This window comes from Catharus ustulatus, chromosome 3 (assembly GCF_009819885.2).
Source record: "Catharus ustulatus isolate bCatUst1 chromosome 3, bCatUst1.pri.v2, whole genome shotgun sequence".
In the NCBI taxonomy this organism is placed as follows: domain Eukaryota; kingdom Metazoa; phylum Chordata; class Aves; order Passeriformes; family Turdidae; genus Catharus; species Catharus ustulatus.
In genome coordinates, this window is record NC_046223.1 from 56,963,188 (window position 1) to 56,985,626 (window position 22,439).

At 39.6% G+C, this 22,439-nt stretch overlaps 1 protein-coding gene across 4 annotated transcripts in view; it reads left to right on the top strand.

Moving 5' to 3' along the window:
* Positions 1–1,833: 1,833 nt before the first annotated feature.
* The window catches only part of IPCEF1 (interaction protein for cytohesin exchange factors 1), a 45,324-nt gene continuing 24,718 nt past the window's right edge, over positions 1,834–22,439 (top strand). For 2 of the 4 annotated variants that reach the window (XM_033054889.1, XM_033054890.1), the window contains exons 1-6: positions 1,834–1,884; positions 7,265–7,301; positions 7,969–8,138; positions 16,407–16,480; positions 17,610–17,681; positions 20,618–20,679. In XM_033054889.1, coding sequence (XP_032910780.1) covers positions 1,861–1,884; positions 7,265–7,301; positions 7,969–8,138; positions 16,407–16,480; positions 17,610–17,681; positions 20,618–20,679 — 439 coding nt within the window. In that variant the 5' untranslated portion in view covers positions 1,834–1,860. Of the gene's footprint in view, positions 1,885–7,050; positions 7,121–7,264; positions 7,302–7,381; positions 7,496–7,968; positions 8,139–16,406; positions 16,481–17,609; positions 17,682–20,617; positions 20,680–22,439 lie in introns of those variants that run through there. The other 2 variants (XM_033054892.1, XM_033054891.1) reach the window with 2 other exon arrangements.

Here is a 22,439-nt window from a genome sequence, read left to right on the forward strand (position 1 = left end):
GCTCTAGTGCAAAGATAAACAGGTTATGCCCTTCTGAAATGTTAGTTTTGAAACAGTTGAGTGCACTTGAGTGGATATAAAAATCCTAATGCCTTTTCACAGAGTAACTAATCTCACTCAGGTTGGGCTTTCTTAGGAGAAACAAACTCAGATTAAGTGTCAACAAGTTATTTCTGCAGTGACTATGTGGTTTTTAAAGTATCTTTCATTGCACAGGGAAGAATAAATTATATTCTTTAACTAGAATGGGATGGAAGTCAATGCTGCTTTTGAACTGGATGCTGGCTCAAATTTGCTTATGCAATTTCTGGAAACTAAACAAATGTTTGAGTTAAAGTCACTGAGGAGAGTTAGCTGAAATCCATTTGGCACAAAGCACACAGGAGGAAGCATTGCTGTGCCAGTTAACTAGTGCTTCTCCTCTTACTCTTGGTACTGTGTCTGATTCAAAGCTGTGCAGTTCCTCCCCAAACCCAAGGCACACATGAAGTTAAGAAATGACAGGAAAAAGGCCACGTTACAATAATTACTGTGATGTGGTCTGTTATTCCCTTTCTTGCTTGCTCTGTATTTGAGGCTCAATGTTAATTTACTTGTATAAGTCAAGGTGTTTCCTCTGCTTGTTTGTACAAGCTATGATTTTTAAACATCCTTGAAATTATTGGCCATAACATTTCTCCTCATCATGATATTACTTCAACTTGAGCTACTTATAGAAAGTGGTTCTTTCTACTTTTGAACAGAAATGACTGGGAGCCAGAAAAATATGTATTTGTTTGCCTTTCTATTTTTATTTTGAAATTGCTGGAAGCCAGTAGGTGGGTTTTTATTTTATTTTTTAAGATTTTATTTTCAAACTAAGACAAATATTATGTATGAGGAGTGACACATATCTTAAATAACTGGTTCTAGTAACAGGAAAAATGTTCTTGTGAAGTTCTTCTGAAGTATGGCTCTATTTCTGGAAATCCTTTCTTGCTTGCTTCAGCAGAGCTTTGTATCCTCTCCCATTTTCCTCCATGATTCTTTCACATGGAGAGGGGTGAGTTTTATAGGTGTGTTTTCATTTGTCTTGTACACTGCATAGATTCATCATCTGTGCATTCTACCAACCAAAGGGAAATCTCACAGGGAGCTGACAAGTGCTTGCGTTAACCAATTGAAATCACCTCATCTGCAACCTAAATGGATACCTACTAACCTGGTGTGTCTTTGGAAAACAGAATCCAGTGTCTGCTGCACAGATTTTGGACTGCACAGATTTTGGTCTCTAGAAAGGAAAATGCCAATCCATTATAAAATGAGTAGTCCAGTGTGAGGTCTCATCCTCTTCAGGAGAGCCAGAAGGTTGCTGAATTTATATTCCTAGAAAATGCTGGGAATTACTTAACCAAAGCAGGAGTCCAAATACTATAGATTTCTTTCAGACTAAAGACCAAAACAAACAAAAAAATCCACTCTCACTTTTATTTATTTATTCTCTCTTGCATTTCCTCTTAAAACCCCAAAAATCTCCAATTCCAATCAACTCCAAAACCCATCACAACCAAGCACATGACCACATCCATGAGCTTTGTTCTGTTTATTTCATAAAAAATAAGCTTAGATAGTTTTCAGTTAATGTTACTTACTGTTTGTTGATTTCTAAACAAGTAAAATCAGTTTGCATAACCTAGGATTGTCTTTGGAAAACTTTTTATTTTTTAGGGGTTGGAAGAAGTCGGAGGGTAGAGTTAGAATGTTTTAAAGCATTGTTTTGCTCTGCTGCCAAGAGTTATTTTATATGAAAATATGATACAGAGCTTAAGTACACAAAATTTTCTCTTTTAACAGCTTTTCCACTGAACCTTGAAACCATTCATGGAAACTGATGGCAATATTCTTGTAAGTATAATTGAAGTTATGCCAGAGTTATTGATCATCTGAAGATGTCATATGTGGGGATTATATCCTTGTAGTCACAAAGACCATGAACAGTGTAAAAGAATAGCGCATGTGAACAGTATCAGTATCAAAAAAAATCTTTCTTATGGGCCAATCCAAGTGGAGAGGTTGCCCCAGTTCTGCTATACGGATAAAATGAAATCTACTGCACGTGCCTGATGCTACCCCTCAATGGATGAGATAACTGTGACTTAAGATACATGAACTTAGCCAAGGATTTCTTAGCCACACAGTCTAACCCCTGGGAAGCTTAAAGAAAATATGGCTCTGTAGAATATAACTGTTGATCATAGCTGCCTTTGGTGCCTTCTCAGACTCATGCATAGTACTCATGTGAGTAGGACTTCATGAGACGTGAAGCCTGTTTTTCAGTATTAGCCCAATGCCCCTGCCTTTTTTTTTTTCCTTTCCCCTGAAACAGCCTCATATACATATTGCACCCAATTTTTTTATTCCTGGGGAGTTTGCAGGCTGCCCCTGACCACGGAATTCTGGAGCCTTTGATGCAGCTCCCTCTGAATAGAAAGGATCAAGAGTCCTTCAACTGGTGTTCGAGAAGGACCTATCCAAGAGCAGCCAACAGAGCCATGTTTTTGTGCAGCAGGGAGTGAAGCAAGAGTGAAATAAGGGGACCTCCACTCAAAGTGTGGGGCTGTAACAGCCTTAGACATGGTGGCAACAGGGCAATTTCTCCAGAAGGTAGAACCAGCTGTCCCTGCTAGGGCAGAGGCCTCCACGTAGAGTGGCTGCAGCTCTCCAAGTCCCAGACTTCAGGGGGTGTCAGGAGCCTCTCCCTGAGGCCAAGGCTGATGTGTCTCAGTCCTGCAGGCCATCCTGGAGGAGCTGAGCTGGCAAGTGGAGGACGTTTGGGAGGAAATGTGCATACTGTGCAGCATTAGAAAAAGTGGAAGGGAGGGAGATAGGGTCCCTTAGCAAAAGACATGGTTTACTTAACTGTAAAACATGTAGGTCTACCAGGAAGAAATGGTGAGACCCTGCAGTGTGTGACCCTGCTGGGAGGGACAAAGGACCCATCTGTAGGCCTGACCAGCCATCTAGAGATGTGTGCTGCCAGGTGGGACCAGAATCCAGGATGTTGTGCAGAGACTTCCAAAGCCTGCCCAGCCCTCTGACTCCTATCCCCTGATGTTATTCCATTTGGGCACAAATGTTACTGCCAGGGGAAATCAATGCATGCTGGGAGTCGTAGAGCTGGAAAGTAGCTTTCCAGAGAAGGACCTGGGAATCTTGGTGGATATCGTGAGCCAACAATGTGTCCATGCTGCAAGGAAGGTAAATGGTATCTTTGGCTACATTAGACAAAGTATTGCCAGCAGGTCAAGGGTGGTCATAATTCATTGAGTGCTGCTGAGGCCACTCCTGGAATAACTTCTCAATCTAAGAGACACATGATATACTGAAGAGGCCCAATGAAGGGCCAGAGGAATAATTAAGGGACTGTAGCACCTAAGATATGAGGAAAGACTAAGTGAACTGGGACTGTTAACTTGGAAAACACGCCCAGGGGGGCTCTTACCCATGTGCATAAATACCTGAAGGGAGGATGCAAGGAAGAGGACATGTTTTAATGACCAACATGATGGTGCTGCTAAGTTGATGGTTGGACTTCATGATTTTAAAGGTCTTTACCAATCTAACAATTCTGTGATTCTTTTAACTGGTGCCCAATGACAGAACTAGAAGGGTGATAAGTGATGGACACAAACTAAAACACAGGAGGATCCCTCTGAACATCAGGGAACCTTTTTTACTGTGAGGATGACTGTCACAGGTTGCCCAGAGAGGGTGGGGTGTCTCCATGCTTGATGAAATGCAAAAGCCATCTGGAAATGGTCCTGGAAAACCAGATGGGGAGTGGATTTAGATGATCTCCTGAAGTCCCTTCCGTCTTAATCGTGCTGTGATTCTGTGGAAAAATAGGACATCTAAACTGACAGAAGCCTCTGCTGAAATTAACTTCTCTCATATATTTTGCTCACTGCTGGAGCCTGCCTGGCACAGGCAGGCTATGAACAATGCACAGTTGAACAGGTTCCTTTGCAACTCACTCATGGTACATTTGCCAAGTGGAGGAGCAATAGATAGCAAGTTTGAAGTCTGTGTTCTGCAGGATAACTATCCAATCCCATTCAGTCCTTAGCAAACCAAAACCTACCAAAATAATTAAGACCTACTCTCTATTACCAATCTTGCACAAAAGTGTATGTTTTGCAGTTATCCCAGATCTTTCTGAGAACTATTGCTCTCAGATTTCCCTTGGTTGGAAGAAACAGAAATACATCTGATGTTCTTAGTTCGTTTTTCAGTTGAACCTGTGATAATGAGATAAGTAATTTCTAATCAGGAAATTGAAAATTGTAGAAAAATGCACACCATTTTTAAAAGCAAAATCATGACATTTGGTTTAGTTTCAGATTTTTCCAGTGATTATGTCTGCTAGTGCCTCACATCTGAAACTGCTGTTATGCCCCTGGTTTTATTGGTAACAACTCTGCCTCCCACAGTTTTCTCTTTGTTCTGCACTGGTAAGAATCGCTAGAAGAGTGGAACTTAAACGTATCTCTTAATCAATGTTCACCCAGGTCCACTGACATAAAAGATTATTGACTTTTTTATAAAAGAGTTTTCAGTGAAGGAAACTTTAATTTACTTCTTGAAAAAAGGTTTGCCACTAGAGACTTGCTAATATATTGTATTCTCATGGAAAATTGAATCCAAACTATGCTGGTAAGACATTTTATGAATTTTGTGCTAGATTCATTTAAATATAGGTTTTCTATTGGTTTGAGATGAAAACAGTTTTACTAAAAATTGTTTGTTTATTTCATAAAGTATCTATCTGACTCCAAACACTGTGCTTTGGAGAAAGAGATTGTTTTTATTTGTTTATAGATCAACAAAATTTGAGAAGGCAATTTTGTGAATCATACCAGATTTTATTGCTGCAGTTTGGGATAAGATTTCTCTTGTGTGGAGCAGAACACATCTTTTTAATAGGATGAAACTGGGTTTCTGAACAGCACTAAAACACAACCAGAAGTTGCAGGATTCCAGGCTTAGTGCTAATTTGTTGAGTATTTGCCTCAATTTTCAGGAATACTTGGAAAGATAATGAGAAATGTATCTTAATTAAAAAAAATTTCTTCAGCAGTTATTTTGTTAGAGATTTACCATGGATTTTTTCCTGGCAAATTAAATGCTGTTCAGGCTGGAGAAACTGCTCTTCCTTCCACCATTCATTTCCCAACTTCTCCCACAATATATGAAGAAAAGAGAGTTGGTTCATCACCCCTATCAACTTGCAGCAGGATACCATCATTGCCACAGAATAATACATTTGTAAATACTTTTAGCTAGCTCAAGCTCTTAATAGGTGATCAGTTTTTGCCTCAATCTGATATAAAATGGGCCCCAACAGATGACTTACATAACATGGGTATTAACTCTTTCTTGACAGATGAGCAATAGACCGTGTTATTTTTCTTTAGATCATCAACAAGGTTAGTGGAAAGATTGCTTCCTCCTCAGTTCTGTACAGAGAGCCACATCCTGTCTCAGCATCTCTCTTCTTTTTTATGACTTTATATTGGTTAGAGATGAAATGACCCCACTATAGCACCATGACAAAGATGTGATGTTGCTTTACTATGTAGTTTTTGGGCAAGGAGATCTGATTCATATTTGTTTTTCTTAATACCATTTTGGATAATTCTGAAGGAAAATAATTAGTTTGTGTGACCCATTGATTCCCTGAGGCCATATATTATTTCCATGTGTCCTAAATAGGATGTAAGTTTCTTTGGAATGAAGACATGAAGGGTGGCCTATAAAGGATGGGGAAATAGCAGAATCCCTAACAGAGGTGATGTGTTTTCTTATTGCATTTCTTTGTGTGTTGTCATGGAGAATAGTCAGAGAGAGAGACAGTGGAAGAATTAAAAAAAAAATAAAAAGGAGAAAGGAAAAAAGAATATTCAGTGATTAAGCAGGAGTCTGGGATTATTCATGCCTGATAAAGCCTCCTGCAAGAGTGTTATTCAGGTCATGTCAAATAGGTGCCAGATAAGTACAGGACTGTGATACATGGCTCTGTGCTCTGTGGTTCACCCTGCAGAGATCCCTGCTTCAGATAGTTGTAGCTCTTGTAAATACTGGTGACAGTGGTCACTTCTCTAATTGTTTGCAGACAGTCTAGCTTTACTCACCTTTAATTTGCCTGTGACAAGAGCCATCAAATTTTTCAAGAGTGATGTGAAATGAGGTTTTGTGTTTCTGAGAAGCTGTCTGGTGAGGCGGAGGGGTTACACTGGAGATGTTCATAGCGTAGCTCTGCAGCGGATCAGGTAGCTGCCGCCTTTGCATAGCAACGTTGTGGCCAGCATATTAAATCATACGTCACTTTATCCAGCATTTGTCATCCAGAGGCTTCAAACCCTTCTTAAAAATAGAAAAAAGTGAATGCTTTAGCTCCCACTCTAGAGAAGGAAAGGTTGAGGCAAAGAGAAGTCAAGTACTTTGTCCGCAATCACACAACCAACCAGCCTGTCGGGGGAGAATTTATTCCAAAAGACAGACCTTCCATTTTCAATTGCCTCCTTTTTTATTCTGTGGTCTTCTCTTTTAGTTTCATTTTCTATGTGTTTATGCAGCATTAAATATGTAGACTGTAAATGCATAAATAAATTCAATTGTGTTACTTTTGCAGAGACTAAAATTTCTGAATATTTTGTGTGATTTTTTTCTTAAGAAATAGTATGAAACTATTTCATAGGAAAAATATATGTTCTGCATTAAAAAAAAAAGAAAAAGGCAAAGGTGAAGATTCATTTTTTTTCTTTTTTGGGATTTCTTAGAATGAGCTAAATTACTATCAGTGATCTGGCATGTTTTTTAATCTCCTCATGTTTGTAAATCCTCCTTGTGGAGCCTAATGAAGCATTAAAATGCTGGAGGTTTAACTTCTATTTTTCAACTTCAAAACACAGAATACAATTCAGGCAAACACAGCGAAGTAGAAGCTGCCTGTGAATGTGAAACAGGAAGCAGTAGTAGATAGACACATGTGTAATAGGGTTGTGTTTGCTCTTGCTCAACTAGATATACATCAATTTTAATTAACACATTTTTTGCTTCAGCTGCTAACGTCCCTTCAGCAGTGAGTGGGTTATGTGTTTCCATCCTGCATATACCACCAGCATCACCACCACGTCCTTCTCGAGCTTCCCCCTCCCCTTTCTACACAAATGTTGCAACACAATCTGAAATTTCCTCTTTTCTTTCCTTCCTGCATTTCTTACAGGTTCCTTTGCGTCAGAAGGCAAAAAAGAAAAGCCAAGGTAATGAGAGATTGTTTTTCCTTTTCTCTCCTGAATTCCTCTTTTGTTATTTTCTTAGTATGTCTTATTATTGGGAGGGTGAGGATTTTGTACTGCTACTCATCTGGTGAAAAGCTGCTTTTTAACTCCACTGATTCTTACACCAATTCTGCGAAAAATGACAACGGGCTGTTCCTTTGGACTAAATCCTTGTGGTATGTTAATTGAATCAAAGCTGGAAATCAGTGAGGTAGAATCAGCTGCCTGCACAGATATACACACTAGTGGTTTTCATGTGCTTGGGATAACAGTTTTCTCTAGCTGACTTAAATAGATGTATTCTTTGCAGTGCAGCTGTGTGAGGGAAAATATATGCATGCTTCTCTTAAAAGGATCAAAGACTGTATTTTTAATTTACAAAAACTCGTGTATGGTTATCTTAGCATTAATTAGTATCTGCATTATCTATATCTTACTGTTCTATTTCTGAACATCAGCAAGCCTTTCAAATGAATGTATGTTACTGTCACAGCCATTATAAAACTGAATGACTTCTAAGTATATTTTAAGATATACTTGGATGACTTGCTGAGATTCCTAAGTAAGGATGATATCCTTAATTGGCAGCAACATCTTTCCTGGTAATGCAGTTTTAAGCAAGCACAACACTGTATTTTTAATGGCACAGGGTTCTTTATAATGAGCCGACGGAGGATATCCTGCAAAGAGCTGGGGCAAGCCGATTGCCAAGGATGGCTCTACAAAAAGAAGGAAAAAGGAGCTTTCATTGGCAACAAATGGAAAAAGTTCTGGTGTGTGCTAAAGGAGTCATCTCTGTATTGGTACAGCAGTCAGCTGGTGAGTAAAGCATACAGCCAGCTCCGGGTGCCAGACAAACAGCATCTGCTGGGACTGAAAGAAGGGAACCTGGGGTCACAATTTAGGTGCACCCTGGAGGAGTACAAATACTGGGTTTATTTATCAGCCCTGACATTTTTTGTGATCTGGGAAGTGTCTATATGAATTTGAAATATGATTAAAACTATGTGTTTTCTAGTTCAGTAGGTACTTGTGAAATGTTAACTTGCAGTCTGTTTTGCCCTGTAAAGAGCTGTTCTTAAAAGGCTCTGGTGGCATTTGAATTTGAGAAATGTTTTCCTGGGTATAGGCAGTTTGCAAACACTTGTTGTCAAGACTCAAAACAGGAATGCGTCTTCACTTATTATCAATTTAATTTTCAGAAATGTCTCTCCTGTTTCTCTTTCCATCCCCTTCCACACTGAGATTATTCTGTTTGTCTGCTTGGTTACTTTTTATTTTTTTTTAATTCTATTTTTTCCTATTTTTTTCTTGTTTCTTTTACTTTTTGTCCTCCTTTTTTTATTTTTTTTCTTTTTTCTTTTCAAATGGTGGAGGGCAGCTGGCTTTACTATGGGCTTGTTTGATTGGGCAGAGAGGGTTTCTTATCTATCCTAGGAAGATTCAGATATAGTTATTCCGATTCCCTCCACTTTGCTGTCTGGCACTGCTGTCTCCAGAAAGCTCTTATCACATTCAAATGCTGGGGTGACAGAGGTGAGAACTAGGGGGTGAAAAGCATTAGGGCATGCCAGCAAAACATTGGTTGAAACTCAGCAGCTTCAGTGTCAAATTGTGGATGGACATGAGGTTCCCTAAATGCAAAGTAGCTGCTCTGGAAATCAGCATGTCACAGGCACGGCAAAGGATGAAAGATTAAAGGAACCCTTATTAATTCTTAGAGCATTAAAAAAGACAAATCAAAGGCAATCTGGATGATTTCCACTTGTTTATTTCCACTGCAGTAATCCCCATCAAAAATTTTGCTAACTGCTTCAGGGAAAAAAATAAAATAGTTTAAGCCATTTAAAAAAATCCTCATAGCCTAAACAAAGCTATTTCACATTATCCCTTCAGTTGTGGGTATAGTGTTAGTATTTTTTTGTGGAGTTTTTGTTTGCTTGTGTGTGTGTGAGAAAGATATTTTCTTTTGTTTGCTTTTTATAAATCCAAATAGAAACTTTGACTAGTACTTCAAGATGATATTAACTATTTCTTTTAGGGATAAAGGAAATAAAATCTACTGGTCTTGGGCTGTTGTTTTTTATGATGTTGTGGTAGTCTGATATAGATTACTTTCAAGACCATGTCAAATATCTGCATAATAGAAAGAAAAGAAGTAGAAAAATTGAGGAAAAAAGTTTTAAAAAGGTGCATTTTTCCTAATGCTTACAGTATCTCTGCTTGAAAGACATGGTGAGGAAGTAATACTAATAAGCAGCATTAATACCTTGCAAAACCTTATTAATATTGGCTTTTATAAATCTGTGCTTGCTGTCATACTTCTGGCCAAGCAGTTTTAAGAGAGGTGAGCTGTCAGGCTGACATGTCTTTGTAGACAAAAAAAATATCAGAAAGGAATAATCCTGAGGAGTAATCAAGATGGAAGGAAATAAAAAAGGTAAGACTAGGAGAAGTTTGCCTCTGGGAAGAGAAGAGTGATGGGGGAGAGGTGCAAATTCTTCCACTTCCTTCAGTTGTTCTGGCCTGGTAAAATCCCACTTCTGAGATTCAGAAAAACCATGGTCATGCTGGCTCCAGTGCTCCTAGACAGCACTCATCCTTTTAGTCCATGCCTACTTCCTGGCTGTCACTGACTGCCCCCAAATGAACAAGGCTGAAAAATAAGTATCAGCTCCTTCTCCTTTATTTTATTTCCTCTGAAGAGTTCATATGGCTTCAAAACATTGTTGTCTTGTGTCAGCCCAGAGTTCTCACCTATCACAGCTGTGCCTAAAGCATGCTAACAGATAGTGCCCCTTTGCTTTCAACTTCTGCCAACTTACTATTTTATGTTGAAAACTCAAGGTTTCTTGGGACACCTTAAAGTACAGCCTCCATGTAACTATAGTTCAATCAGTGTTTGCAGAATGTCAAGTAACTGTGAGGTTTGGAAAGGAGAGGACTGCCTTCACTTCCACTGTCTTCAGTAAAGTTAACCCTTGGTCCCAAGGGAGTGTACAAGATGACAGTCCAAACTTCTGTTGAAACAGGAGTCCTGCTTCTCACGTGCAGAGGCTTCCTGTGACCGGCCCTTTGACAGAGCCTGGTGCCAAAGGAGGTGATGAAAGAGTGGGGCTGACCTCAGAGGGACTGGGGCGCATTGGTTTCTCTGCTTGGCCAGTTTGGTTCTGGTGAGAAATGGGCATGGTTTGTTTGTGGCTGTGTGAAAACCAGGCACTGGCAACTGTAGCATAGCAACAGGGTGCTGGACCTTTTTTCTAATGGATTTGGAGAAAATAGAGAGTGGGTGGAATTTGTATGGGAACATGCATTATCCTGGGTTTGGGTAGATAACCTCATCTGAATATCATCTTCTTGGTCAAATTTGTGTACTTCTAAAGCTCTGGATGTTTCTGTCACTATGGTTTAATTTTTGTTCAAGTCACTCTGGTTCTGGGTCTCTCATGAGAGGCAGATTTGGGTACATGATATAGCACGCTTGTTGTGACATTTGCAGCTGATATTTCCTTCAATTCAGCATAAAATATTTTGTGAATGCCACAGCTCGAAAGAGTAAAAATAATAAACATGTCAGCAAGAGCAGATCAGACACACCAAGAGTGAAGCTTCTCTTTCACTAAAAGAAAGCTAGAAAACACAGGCCAGTCTGAATAAATTTTTAATGACCTAGCTGAGGTCAGGGCCCAGTGGTCTCAGCAGGCTTGGGTAGGCTGTGCTGGAACCTCTTCCCACACACCCTTCTTCTTTCTGTAAAACGTGAGGCAAGTAAACTTTACAGCATGGAAACACTCCCAGCTGTGGAGGGGAAGCTGTTTGGTTTAGGAGGAAGCACAGAAGGGTTGGTTTTGCAATGAAAACACAGGAAATGTCAGAAAATATATCTGGGCAGTCAGACTTTCTGGGTGCATTCAAGAACACCAGACTCCTTGGACAACTGTTCTTTATTAGTGTTAATTTTTTTTTTTTTTTTAAGTACTGCTCTCTGTAGACAGCTGCCTTGAAGACAAGTGTGTAAATAGTGCAGTTTGTGATGCTGACTGACTGACCCTTTAGCTGTTTCAATTCTCATACTGAAACCCCAGAGGGAATTAGTACTCCTACATAGGAAGAGGGGTGGTGGGGGAGGATTGTCACATGTAATCCCAGGCTCTTTGTGCTTGTTTCGACTGTGTTGGATAGTGTTGGCTGGAATGGGACAAAGGACTAAATGCCTCTGTCTGGTGGGTCTTTAGGGTAGCTTGACTGGTTTTCCAAATAGAATTGAAATAGTTTTTTGCAGAATATGTTAACAGCGGTTGTCATGGGGATTCAGCTGAAAAGAAATATAAATACAAAATTAAAGAGTTGCAGGCTGTGATCTATCATCACTATTTATCTTTGTACTTTTTTTTTTTTTCCTCATTCACTACATTTAAATTGGTCCTCACCCCAACAGCTTTCCTGGAAGCTGTATAATTACTGTCTCTTAAAAGAAAAATCTTTTACCTCTGAGTTGTAATAGCTGCTTATGTGGATGAGAAAAAGTCATTGATGGCACCTGATTCTGCTGAGAGGCTTGGGTACCTACAGCCCAATGTCTTACATAAATTATTCACAGTTCTATAGGATGCCTCACTGGTGTACTTGGCAGAGAAAAAAGTTGAAAATTCTGAACTGCTCCTCCAACATCCATAGACTCTTCTGGGGGCAGTGCTGAAACACTGATGAAGCCGTGAGGACTTCCCTGATTTGCAGATTGGAGCTGTTCCACAATAACAAGATATTTCATTTGTCTAGCACTAATTTTTAAAATCTTGCTGCTATATTAGAGTTACTTTAAATGACTTACTAAATCTCCTAAAGTCACAAATTTAGATAATATATTGAGGCAAGCTCAAAAGAACATTAACTTCTTTTATTGGATTCATGCATTGTGTTTCATAAGTAATGTCACGATTATAAGCCACACCATTTTGACTAAAATTTTGGTCCGAACCCAAAGTGTGGCTTATAATCAGGTGCGGCTTATGTGTGGACAAAGAACAAAAAGTTGCTGGCACCCGGAAGTGCGGCTTATACTCAGTGCAGCTTATAATCGTGAAATTACTGTAACTCGTTTTTTTTTTTTTGGGTGCAGAGCTTTTTCCGTGAAAAAATGGCTACTTTCTTTTTTGCCACAAGAATTTGCAGTGACTGTTGTTATTAATGAAATTATTTTTCTACAACTTGGAATAGCAAAAGCACAGATTTATGTTAGGCTAACCTCCATAAAACCCAGAAGAGATAGCAGCTTATTCTTTTAAACCTCCTGATTAAGTAGAAAACAGGTCAACGTTCTTTGTATTTGAGGTTTTAGGGCTATTTTACAACTTTGCATCAAAATCTGAAGGACTCTTGAATGAAATGTGTGAATGAAATAATAGCATACTAAAGTCATGTTAGAGATAACATCTTGGAAGAAAGAAAGCACTTGGGATTTCTGTATGCTTTAAATGTTTTAAAATGTAATTTTTATCCCAAGAATGACAGAAAAGATTACTTCCACATGTTATTTGGAATTATATTTGCGACTGAAATAATACATTTAGGATTTTAAGTGACTTCTTTTCCTTTTTTCCTTTGTTTCCCCTGATGATTATGAAGCTACATCAAATCCCTCTTTTCTGTTACATAGATGGCACATTTTAGACACATACAAATAGTGTATTTCACTCATACATTAAATGAAACATAAACTTTTCTTTAAATGAAAAAATTTGAAATCACAGAGAAAATTAGTGTAAAATCTGAATGCATTGAGAGAGAAAGTGTATATGAGAACATAATATTTTACCAACTGGAACAGCCCAAATACTGTATGAGAAGTCAGAGGTTTCCCTGTTGTACAAATGTTGAAATTAAAGTACTGAAATCAAAGACTGTAGACCTATATTTATTAGTAATTTAGAGGGTGCTGCCCTTATTTATGTAGAGGAATCTCTCTAAACTATTAATACTCAAATACAGTAATTTCATGAATACAAGCCGCACTGAGTATAAGCCGCATCTCTGGGTATTGGCAAATATTTAGTTCTTTGGCCATAAATAAGCCGCACCCGAGTATAAGCCGCTCTGTCATTCACAGCGAGGACCCGTGTGCAACAAAGTTGCCAGATACTAACAGAACCGCGGCAGGGCAGGGTTTACTGGCTCGGCTCGGGCCATGAGGGCTCGGGGCTGCCGACAGAGCTGGGTGGCCCAGCTCGGCGCTGCCGCTCGACGGGGCAGCTCAGGGCTGGCCGGCGCCACCGTTGGGCTCGCTCACCCCGGCCCGGCGCTACCCCGCAGTGGCGGGGGGGCACAGAGCCCACCGGCACCTGCGGCAGTGGTGGGAGGCGGGGATGGAACCACCCCATTCCCGCGGCAGTGGCGCGCGGGGACGGGAGCCCCCCGAACCACAGGGCCAAGCGGAGAGAGCTGTCCCGCCTTCCCCCGAGCCGCGGGGCCAGAAGCACGGAGCCCCCTGCCTCCCCCCGAGCCGCGGGGCCAGTAGGTGGGAGCTACCCCGCCTTCCACACCCCCTGTGCTGCCTGCTCGGAGCAGCTCCACCCGCCACGCAACAGAGTATCAATTTGTAACAACCGCGTAAATGCAGGGTTTTACTGGAAGGAGCTCGACTTTGCAGTTTGCACTGACTCAGTTTGCACTTCCGGGGTTGAAAATGTCAGAAAATTGTTCACATATTGGCCGCTCCTGAGTATAAGCCACATTTCTGGTGTGGGAGCAAAATTTTGGTCAAAACGGTGCAGCTTGTATTTGTGAAATTACTGTATTTTTATACATTGACAGTAGAGACAGTGAGTTATCTAATGGCATTTCATGGACTTAATCCCCTCAGGAGTGCTTTTGCAGCACTCTAAACTGTTTATAGGGTGAAATCTAGATCCATGATTACTGCACTGATGGAACTGACTGAGCTGTAACTGCATTTGAAACATGGAAGAAAGGCAAACCTGTCCCAGACCCAAGTCACCCACTCACCCACCTGATGGCTTACCCAGCTCAGGCCATGGATTTATTGCTGCATGGCTACTGGGCATATTCCTTCACCCAAGGTCTAGTGGATTACTTTTTATTAAACTGAGAGTATTGATTCATACTGCAGAGAAGCAACTGGCATTATGTGGATTTCTCATCCAGCAATATGTGCAATAGTGATTGTTGTACCATAGACAGCTTTTTTGAGATTTGTCTCCGGTATTCTCAACTGGTCTTGGGAACTAAACAGGAATTTCAGTGTTCCAGATCCAGTAAGTGATCACCTTTTTGAAACAGAAATGCTGGATAATACAATCTCTAGTATAGTGCAACCCAAGAACAGTGCTGCTTCATTACTCACCAGTATTTATTTGTTCATCCCTAAATTTTTAATATACTATGGATCTGGCATAGTAATACTAGGTTTAGTTATTGTTAGTTTACCTCAATGGCTCTAGTCTCATGAAATTCCAACCTGTGGAATGGAAATAAAAGCTCCCCAAGCTAATCACTAAACAAGTTTTACAGATACTAATACAATCAGAGAGTGTTAAAAGCCCACAGTACCAAATAAGCACTTTCTCATACAAATACTCCAGAATGAAAGTTTTCCAGCCCACATATAAAAAAATCTTTTTTTCTCCTGTACTGAAAGAAAATAAGAAAAACCCATTCCACTGATGGTGTGTGTGTGTGTGTCTTGGAGCAGCAAAACCATTTACTGGTGATGATGTAAAATATAAACTTCTCACATGAATGTTTAATACGTGATGGTTAGGCCATTACTTATTTTATGCCAAAGAACAGATATGCAGATATCAGGGGAAGCCACTCACTGAAATATCAATTCTGTATCCATATTTCAGTTCTTGGAGATTCATACTTCCAAGCATTAAAGCTCAAAAGACATCTTTTTACAGTCTCATCATATTCATGCATAATGAGACTTGAGATACTGTCAGTTGTCTTCATTTATGTTCTGCCTTTGTAATTGCTGTGTGTATTTTACCTGCTTTAACTCAGTGTACGTTTTCAGAATTTTAATGTACAGACTCTATGAGCAATGGCTGGGAGCAGCAAAAATGTAATTCAGGAATGAGCACTTAAGTGTTTTGGAAAGTATGTTTTCCTGACATTATGTCCTATAGACTTTTGTCTACATTATATATTGTTCATCTTAGGAGGACTCCTAATCTTATTGCAGATGACCAAGTGTTATGTAGGAAGATATAGTAAGGAAGATGTTTCTGCCTCAGATGTTTCAGTTTCAGGCAGCACAAACAGGGATTTGAAGCTTGTCGCTTCAGTTTTGCTGGAGCAAAGCTCTGACTCAGAGTCCTGCTGACTGAGAACAGAGACGTCAATGCTCAGTAAAGCTCCTTGCATGCAGAAAGGACTGACTGGATATAAGCACTGTACTGTAAATGTAAATGTCTGCCTGGATTTTGCTACCTCTTGTACTGTGCCTGCAAATTTCTGGGGGGAGTGATAACTGGGTGACCAAAGCCCTCTGAGGCAGGTTTGCGGTGTTTAACCACAGCAGTCAGCTGCATGGGATGTGAGCAACCTTCAGGGCCTCAACCTTGCTTGTGGACAGGTGACCCTGCAAAATGATCCATGCTGCAATTACACAGGGGACACCCTCCTCCATTTCTACGTAGAACCATCTTGGGGGCACTTCTGAAATGTATTTTTCAGCTGTTATAATAGGTCATTTTATGTCTGCTGTTACATGTCTTTGTAAGATACACACATGCTGTAACATGGCACAAAACCACCTTTGAAAGTGTAGGTGCCATCCAGACCTTGTTCATCCTTATTAGTCAACAAAATCTATGCTTGCACTCTGCCACTTGCACCAACAGGAGTGGTGGCTTTCCGGCACCCTGGATTTGCACAAATATAGCTGGTATAGAAATATTTCATCAGGCGTTAATCTGTCCCCATGGTGATGAGCATATATTTTCACAGTATAAAAAGCTGTCAAAAACAAGCACTTGCATGTTAAATATTATTCAACATTGGAGTCTACTAGCTTACCAGTTGGTTGATGTGGTGATATTTAATTTTTTTTTCCTTTTTGTGAAGGCTGAAAAAGCAGAAGGATTTATAAGACTTCCAGACTTCAGTGTGGATCGAGCAATTGAATGCAAAAAAAAGCAGTAAGTTTATCTTTTTATCCAGTTTATTATGATTTTTACAACGTTGCAAGGAATGAATCTCAGTAGTTGACAGTAAAACTGTGGGGAGTTCTTTTGTGTTGTATAAATAATGAGATATTAATTGAGCTACTGAAAGAAAACCATATTGAAAAAATATTTTTGAAAAGTCTTTGCCAGATGTGCTTTGCTAAAACCACAAACAAAAAAACCCCAGATGAGTGTGCCAAATGCTTTCTTTTCCCTCTCCTTTATTCAATTGCTCATTATGAGTCGACTGTAGTTCTCAGATGTCCCCTCTCAGTTGAGGAGGTCAGCAGTAGTGCAAGTAATGCTGCATCCCTCCAAGCCTGGGCTATTCTTAAGGCTGCTATGGTGCAACTGAGCTTGGGGTGTACTTGAAGCCTTTGGTTGTGCAGGGAATAAATACTTTCTTTAGCAGGATGCACATTTGAAGATATTCTCTCCAAACTCCACATGCAGCACTGACTTCCAGCCGCCTCTGAGCACACTTCAAAGGTTTGGAGAGGAGTTGGTGTTGTTCAAAGTTACAAAGTGCAGCGTGCATTTAATTGTGCCCCTCAAGAGCAAACCTTCATTCTTCTGATGGAGGAGTCAGAAGAGTCAGTCACTGTTCACCCACTGTGTGCTGCTTGTGATTTTACTGTGTCACATGTCCCTTCCCTCAGCCATTGGTTTTCCATGCTTTGGGGTCTTAGCCTGATTGACCACAGCACACGGAAGCTGTTCCTTGTCTTGGGTCACTACTGGTGCTTTCTTCCAACATTTTCCGAGTTTCCTTTTACCTCTGGAGCAAGCAAAACTGCACATAGTGGTTGAGGTATGGGAATGCAACAGAATTATGTAATGAAATAATGGAAACCTTTGTTTTATTCTTTATTCGTTCCTTTTTAGTTCCTGTAGTTTATACTCTCAGAATAATGTGTGGCCTAGGAAATGAGCTAAAAATAGGCTAGGGTTTTAAAGAAAGAGCCATATGAATGGAAAAGCTAATCTGGATTAATATAGTGGAATAAATATGTATTTTAATTCATTCAGCTATTATTTTTTCTTTCTTATGGAAACTGATTTTCTTCATATCTCTTTTTTTTTTTTTTTTCTTTCCCTAAAGTGCTATTAAGATCAGCCACCCACAGATCAAGACATTTTATTTTGCAGCAGAAAATGTTCTGGAAATGAACACGTAAGTAGGAGCAACTGGTTATGTTTCATCCTGTCTCATGCATGAGAACACTCTTTGAAAGTTCATTCTTTCACTGTCAAGCAGTCATTGACAAAGTTATTTGAGGAATTACTGAGTCTAATTTTTCTGGTCACTAAATGGAAGAAAACTATTACTCTTTGTTCACTAATTATAATTGAAATCAGAATCCCATAATTAGCCTAATTTTGATACTAATCTTCCCAACATTTGCTGGTATAAATCCCTTTCTGTTAGGGTGGTGCTAAGATTTGATAGCAAGTACAACTCCTGGGAAGAAGTGAGGGGAGAAAGGAAAGAGAGGGAAAAGTCCCAGAAGTGATCCAGGACTAGAGTATAACAGTTTCTGATTTCAGAGTGTCATATCAGCTAACAAGGAGGGTTAGAGGGATAGAAAGGTCTGTTTCTTTAATGTAAACTAGCATCAAACTATGCTGTAGTTGAATGATCGTAATGACAGTCAGAAATTTTCTTTCCAGAAATGTCCAGAAGATTAGCAACCAAATGGTTCTCAATGGAAGAAGTAAAAATGGATGTAAAGGCTGCCATTTTGGAAACCACTGGGCTATCAGAAAGATATTATTTTCTGCTCATCCAATTTTGGCTGCTTTAGAAATATCTCACAACTTTGCCCTTTTTACTTCAGATTGCGGTCTGTTCTCTATGCTATTGCATTAAATGGCCAAATACTGGATGCAAAGCAGTACAATTTAAATGGGAGGAGAGATCCTACAATAGTCAGGCCAGGATTTTAATCATTGCTCTACTGGCGATCTTTGTGTGATTTTTCACAGGCAATGACTATCAATCCCTCTATAAATGGGAGACCCTTTACATACTTACCACAATAGAAAAAGAGAGCAGTTGAGAGAATGTGTGTGGGCTTCTGAGAGATCTAGAGTTATAGAAATGTACAATTTTACAGTAGTGTATGTGCATAGATATGTATTAATACATCTGTACTCTACAGATGCCCACAAGTAAATATAGATGAAAAGACTCTGTTGCCCTTTCCAAGTTGGAGCATCACGGAACATTCTGGTGGGTAGATAACCATCCATTTTGGTGTTCCTGCACTTCCCACCAGAGCTGGAATGAATGGAATGACAAGTTCCTGATGCAGATAGGATGAGAAGGACTGAGAATGAGGAACAGCTGGACAGGAATATTTCAGTAGAGAGGGTAACCCTGGTTAAGAGAGAAGAGATGGAAGGACATATGGAGAAGGAAAATTAGAGCTAATGGAGGATATTAGTAAGTGCTAACAGACAGTTTGGAGCCCAGCTGGAAATTCTCATGTGAAAAATATTTAGTCTCCTGTGAGTGAGTGATTGAAATCTATGCAGGTGTCTTAGCTCTTATGGCCTCAGAATGATTTTGTTCAGACTCCACTTCTTGAGTAAATTTAATTTTGGCTTAAAGCTAGGTAGCCTAGTGTTAGAGCAGCCTGCACTATGCTGTACTAACTCCCCAGTGTTGCAACCAATGATGTTTTCCTTGGCAAAGTATAAAATACATGCATTTAATACATGAAGTACACGCATAGTCACGCATATGTCGAAACAGACTGAAAGACATCTGTTCTCTTGGCTCCAGTCCTGCAAACACACATTTGAATGGTTTCACTGAACTCACTGGAGCATTTGTGTGTGTCAAGTTCCTGGTGTGCATAAATGCTTGATGGATCATGACCTTTTGTAACTCTTCATGCATATATCGGTAGATGCATATACCTGTATATATATACATATCTATTAAATCAACAGTACATTTATTAACACAGTCATTTTTTTCACTAATTTATCATGTATTTGCTATTGTCATGAACACATGAAAAGTAAAGGCATGCTGACTAGCTGCATGCATTTAGCTGACCAATTGTACATAGTTATTACATGACTTGTCTGCCCTCATCATTAATTAAGTCCTAGAATTTTTTAGCAAATCTTTTCCTTGTTAAGTTGGATTTTCATTTAGAAATCATTCTATTAGGATTAGCTGTCAGAAAAGAGTCAATGGACCACACTTAGAGAAATGGCACTTTGTTTTTCTGAATTGTTTGTGGCTCTATTCCTCATACTGAAACCTAAAAGTACATTTTTAAAAAAGTTACTTTGATGCTGATCTACTAGCTTTAGTAGAAACAAAATCAAACAAAACGGATTTTTTTCCAATAATAAATTCCTGCCCTTCATACTTTCTATATATGCCTTGTGTTTTAATCCTAAAAGCTTGAGCTTTTTCAGTTTGATAGTTGCTTAAAATGTGGATAGCCCTGAGAGACCTACAGGCAAACATAATATACAAAAAGTATAACGAGGGAATATTTCTAGCAGTGGAAAAATGCAACCACCTAGGAAGATAAATGAAAAACACCCTGGTTAATAGCTTAAGACAACACAGGAAATGAGACGTACTAAAACCAAAAGTACATAGCAACATTGAAAAATGTGATATGTTATGATCAAAAAGTTTGGTTTCAAGTGGCAGAGACTGTGCTGCAATAGGTTTGACCAGGGCAGCTGACATCATCTTCTATGGCTCTCATGCCTTTTTCTCCATCTCAGATGAAGGATGACACCTCAACAATTGGACTAATACACTGACATGGTGTTACAGCACAAAGACTTTTTCTTCAGCTTACACAAGTGTGACTCCTGGGTCATCAGTAGTATCTCTTTTTTCAGTGTCAGGGAAAGATGTTCCAGGCATTTAATCCTGCTCACTACAAGGAATATTAATGAAGAGGTAACTGGTGCCTTTCTAGCAGATGATCTAAGAAATTGAAACTTTGACATTTAGTCTCCAGGCTAATGAAAACAGATGTGGTGATGTAGAAGACAACTGAAAAGAGCAAAACTCAGTCTGAAGAGTGTGTGAGTGTCCCTGACTCTGTGTTCCCTCTGTTTCAAACACAGGTGGCTAAGTAAGCTGGGAATGGCTGTAGACCCTCAGGCACCAAACAGGAGGAATGAGGAAGGTATGCTCCTAAGTGGTTTCAATGTGTAACTGCATTGTGTTCTTCACAGTGTTTCCTTGGCCAAATTTTTGTCAGCTATTTTCTGTCTTTCGAACTGTCATCTTGGGTTTGTCTACTGTCTGAGCTCAGAGAAACCACATTGTCACGGTACTGGGTAATCACAGGAAGAGAAAAAATGGTGAGAAACTGTGAGTGAGAGACACTAGGTGATCTTGTGAGAGATGTGTAACTACTTTCTGGCAGTTTGCTGGCTTGCTAAGCCTACCAAGTGTGAAGAGGAGCAGCTGTGCTGCTCAGGTTTTGAGCTGGTGAGTTACATGACAGGAGCTGTGCTGCAGCATGGCAGCTTGCATGAGAACAACTTGAGCTCTGCAGACCCATCCCTACCATCCTCCAGTCCCGGGGGTTTCAACCAATGCTGGGAATGAGGGGGTGGTACTGCTATTCTGGAGCCTACAGTTTGTTTCAAAACCAAGCCCGAGTTCATTATGGAATGAGAAACTTTACAAGTTCTAAACAATTTATTTATTGTCTTAATTTGCACACCAACCTAATACAACTCTTTGATGGGAAGATACCAGCACTCAAATCACAAATTTGAGCAGAGGAGCTGGTTTAGAATGAGAAGTGCTCTGGGTAATATTATGTTACCGAGCCTGGAATGGTCTCTAAATGTACAGGAACCTGAGGAATATGTCATCACATATCTGATGACACATATGTGTCATCATCTGGGCTTTTAAATCTCCATTTTTAGAGTATTGGTACCCAGTGCCCTTTTTAGAACTGCTGAGCTGGTGAAGGAACTGTCATTATGAAAAATAACTGGTATTTGCAGTAGTATGAACCTTAGTTGATGCAGCCTGTTTTGTCTAAGCAATGAAGTGTTCCTCTCTGCATCCCTTCTGCTTTACCATAAAATTCAAGATTGTGGTTTATGTCCAGGCTTGGGACATGCAATTACATTATTGATTAATTTGATCTGGCTCCATTTATGCTCTACCATTAAAAGCAGCTTTAGGGTGGGCAAGCACAGATACTACTGATGCCTGGAGAATTCAGCAAGTCTCATCAGTTTTTTTGTTCACATTTGTTTCTTGTCAGGAAATTTGTTAATTTTCACACCATCTAATTCCTGTAAGAAGCCTGTATTCTGTTTGAAGCCAACTTTATCAAAACACTAGAGGATAAAGGGCTACATTGAATATTAGGTTGTGTAGCAAGAACTGCAATATACTTGTACTCAGGGAGGAAGTGTTCAAATATGTTGACCATCTTTTCATGAATGGAAGAATTTGATGGAAAATGGGAATGGCCAAAATTTTATACATTAAACTAATTTTTTAAGCATCAAAAAAAAAGTGATACAGGTTTTATTAGTTGAATCAAGAATTATGAAAAAATTAGTCATCCCACCAATCTTAATCTAAAATTAAAAGTATATACCAAATGGTATACAATAATCATCTCAATAACCTGTGGAACAGGTTATCGAATAACTTTGCAATAGCGTAACATAGCCAAGATTTCTTCAGCTTTTAAAGATAGTCATCCATTTCCCCCTCAGAAAAAAGCCTTCTGATTCTGCTGTCAAACACCTCCTTGTCTTTTCATGTATGTCTTGTTCACAGGTAATCCAGCAGCTGCCTTCAGCATGGGTGCAGCACCTACTGGTGCCTGGCTGGACAGAAATATTGCTATGTTTCCTTAAAACACTGTCCCTACCCACTCACTTCTCTTCCTGCAGATGACTTCTTCCT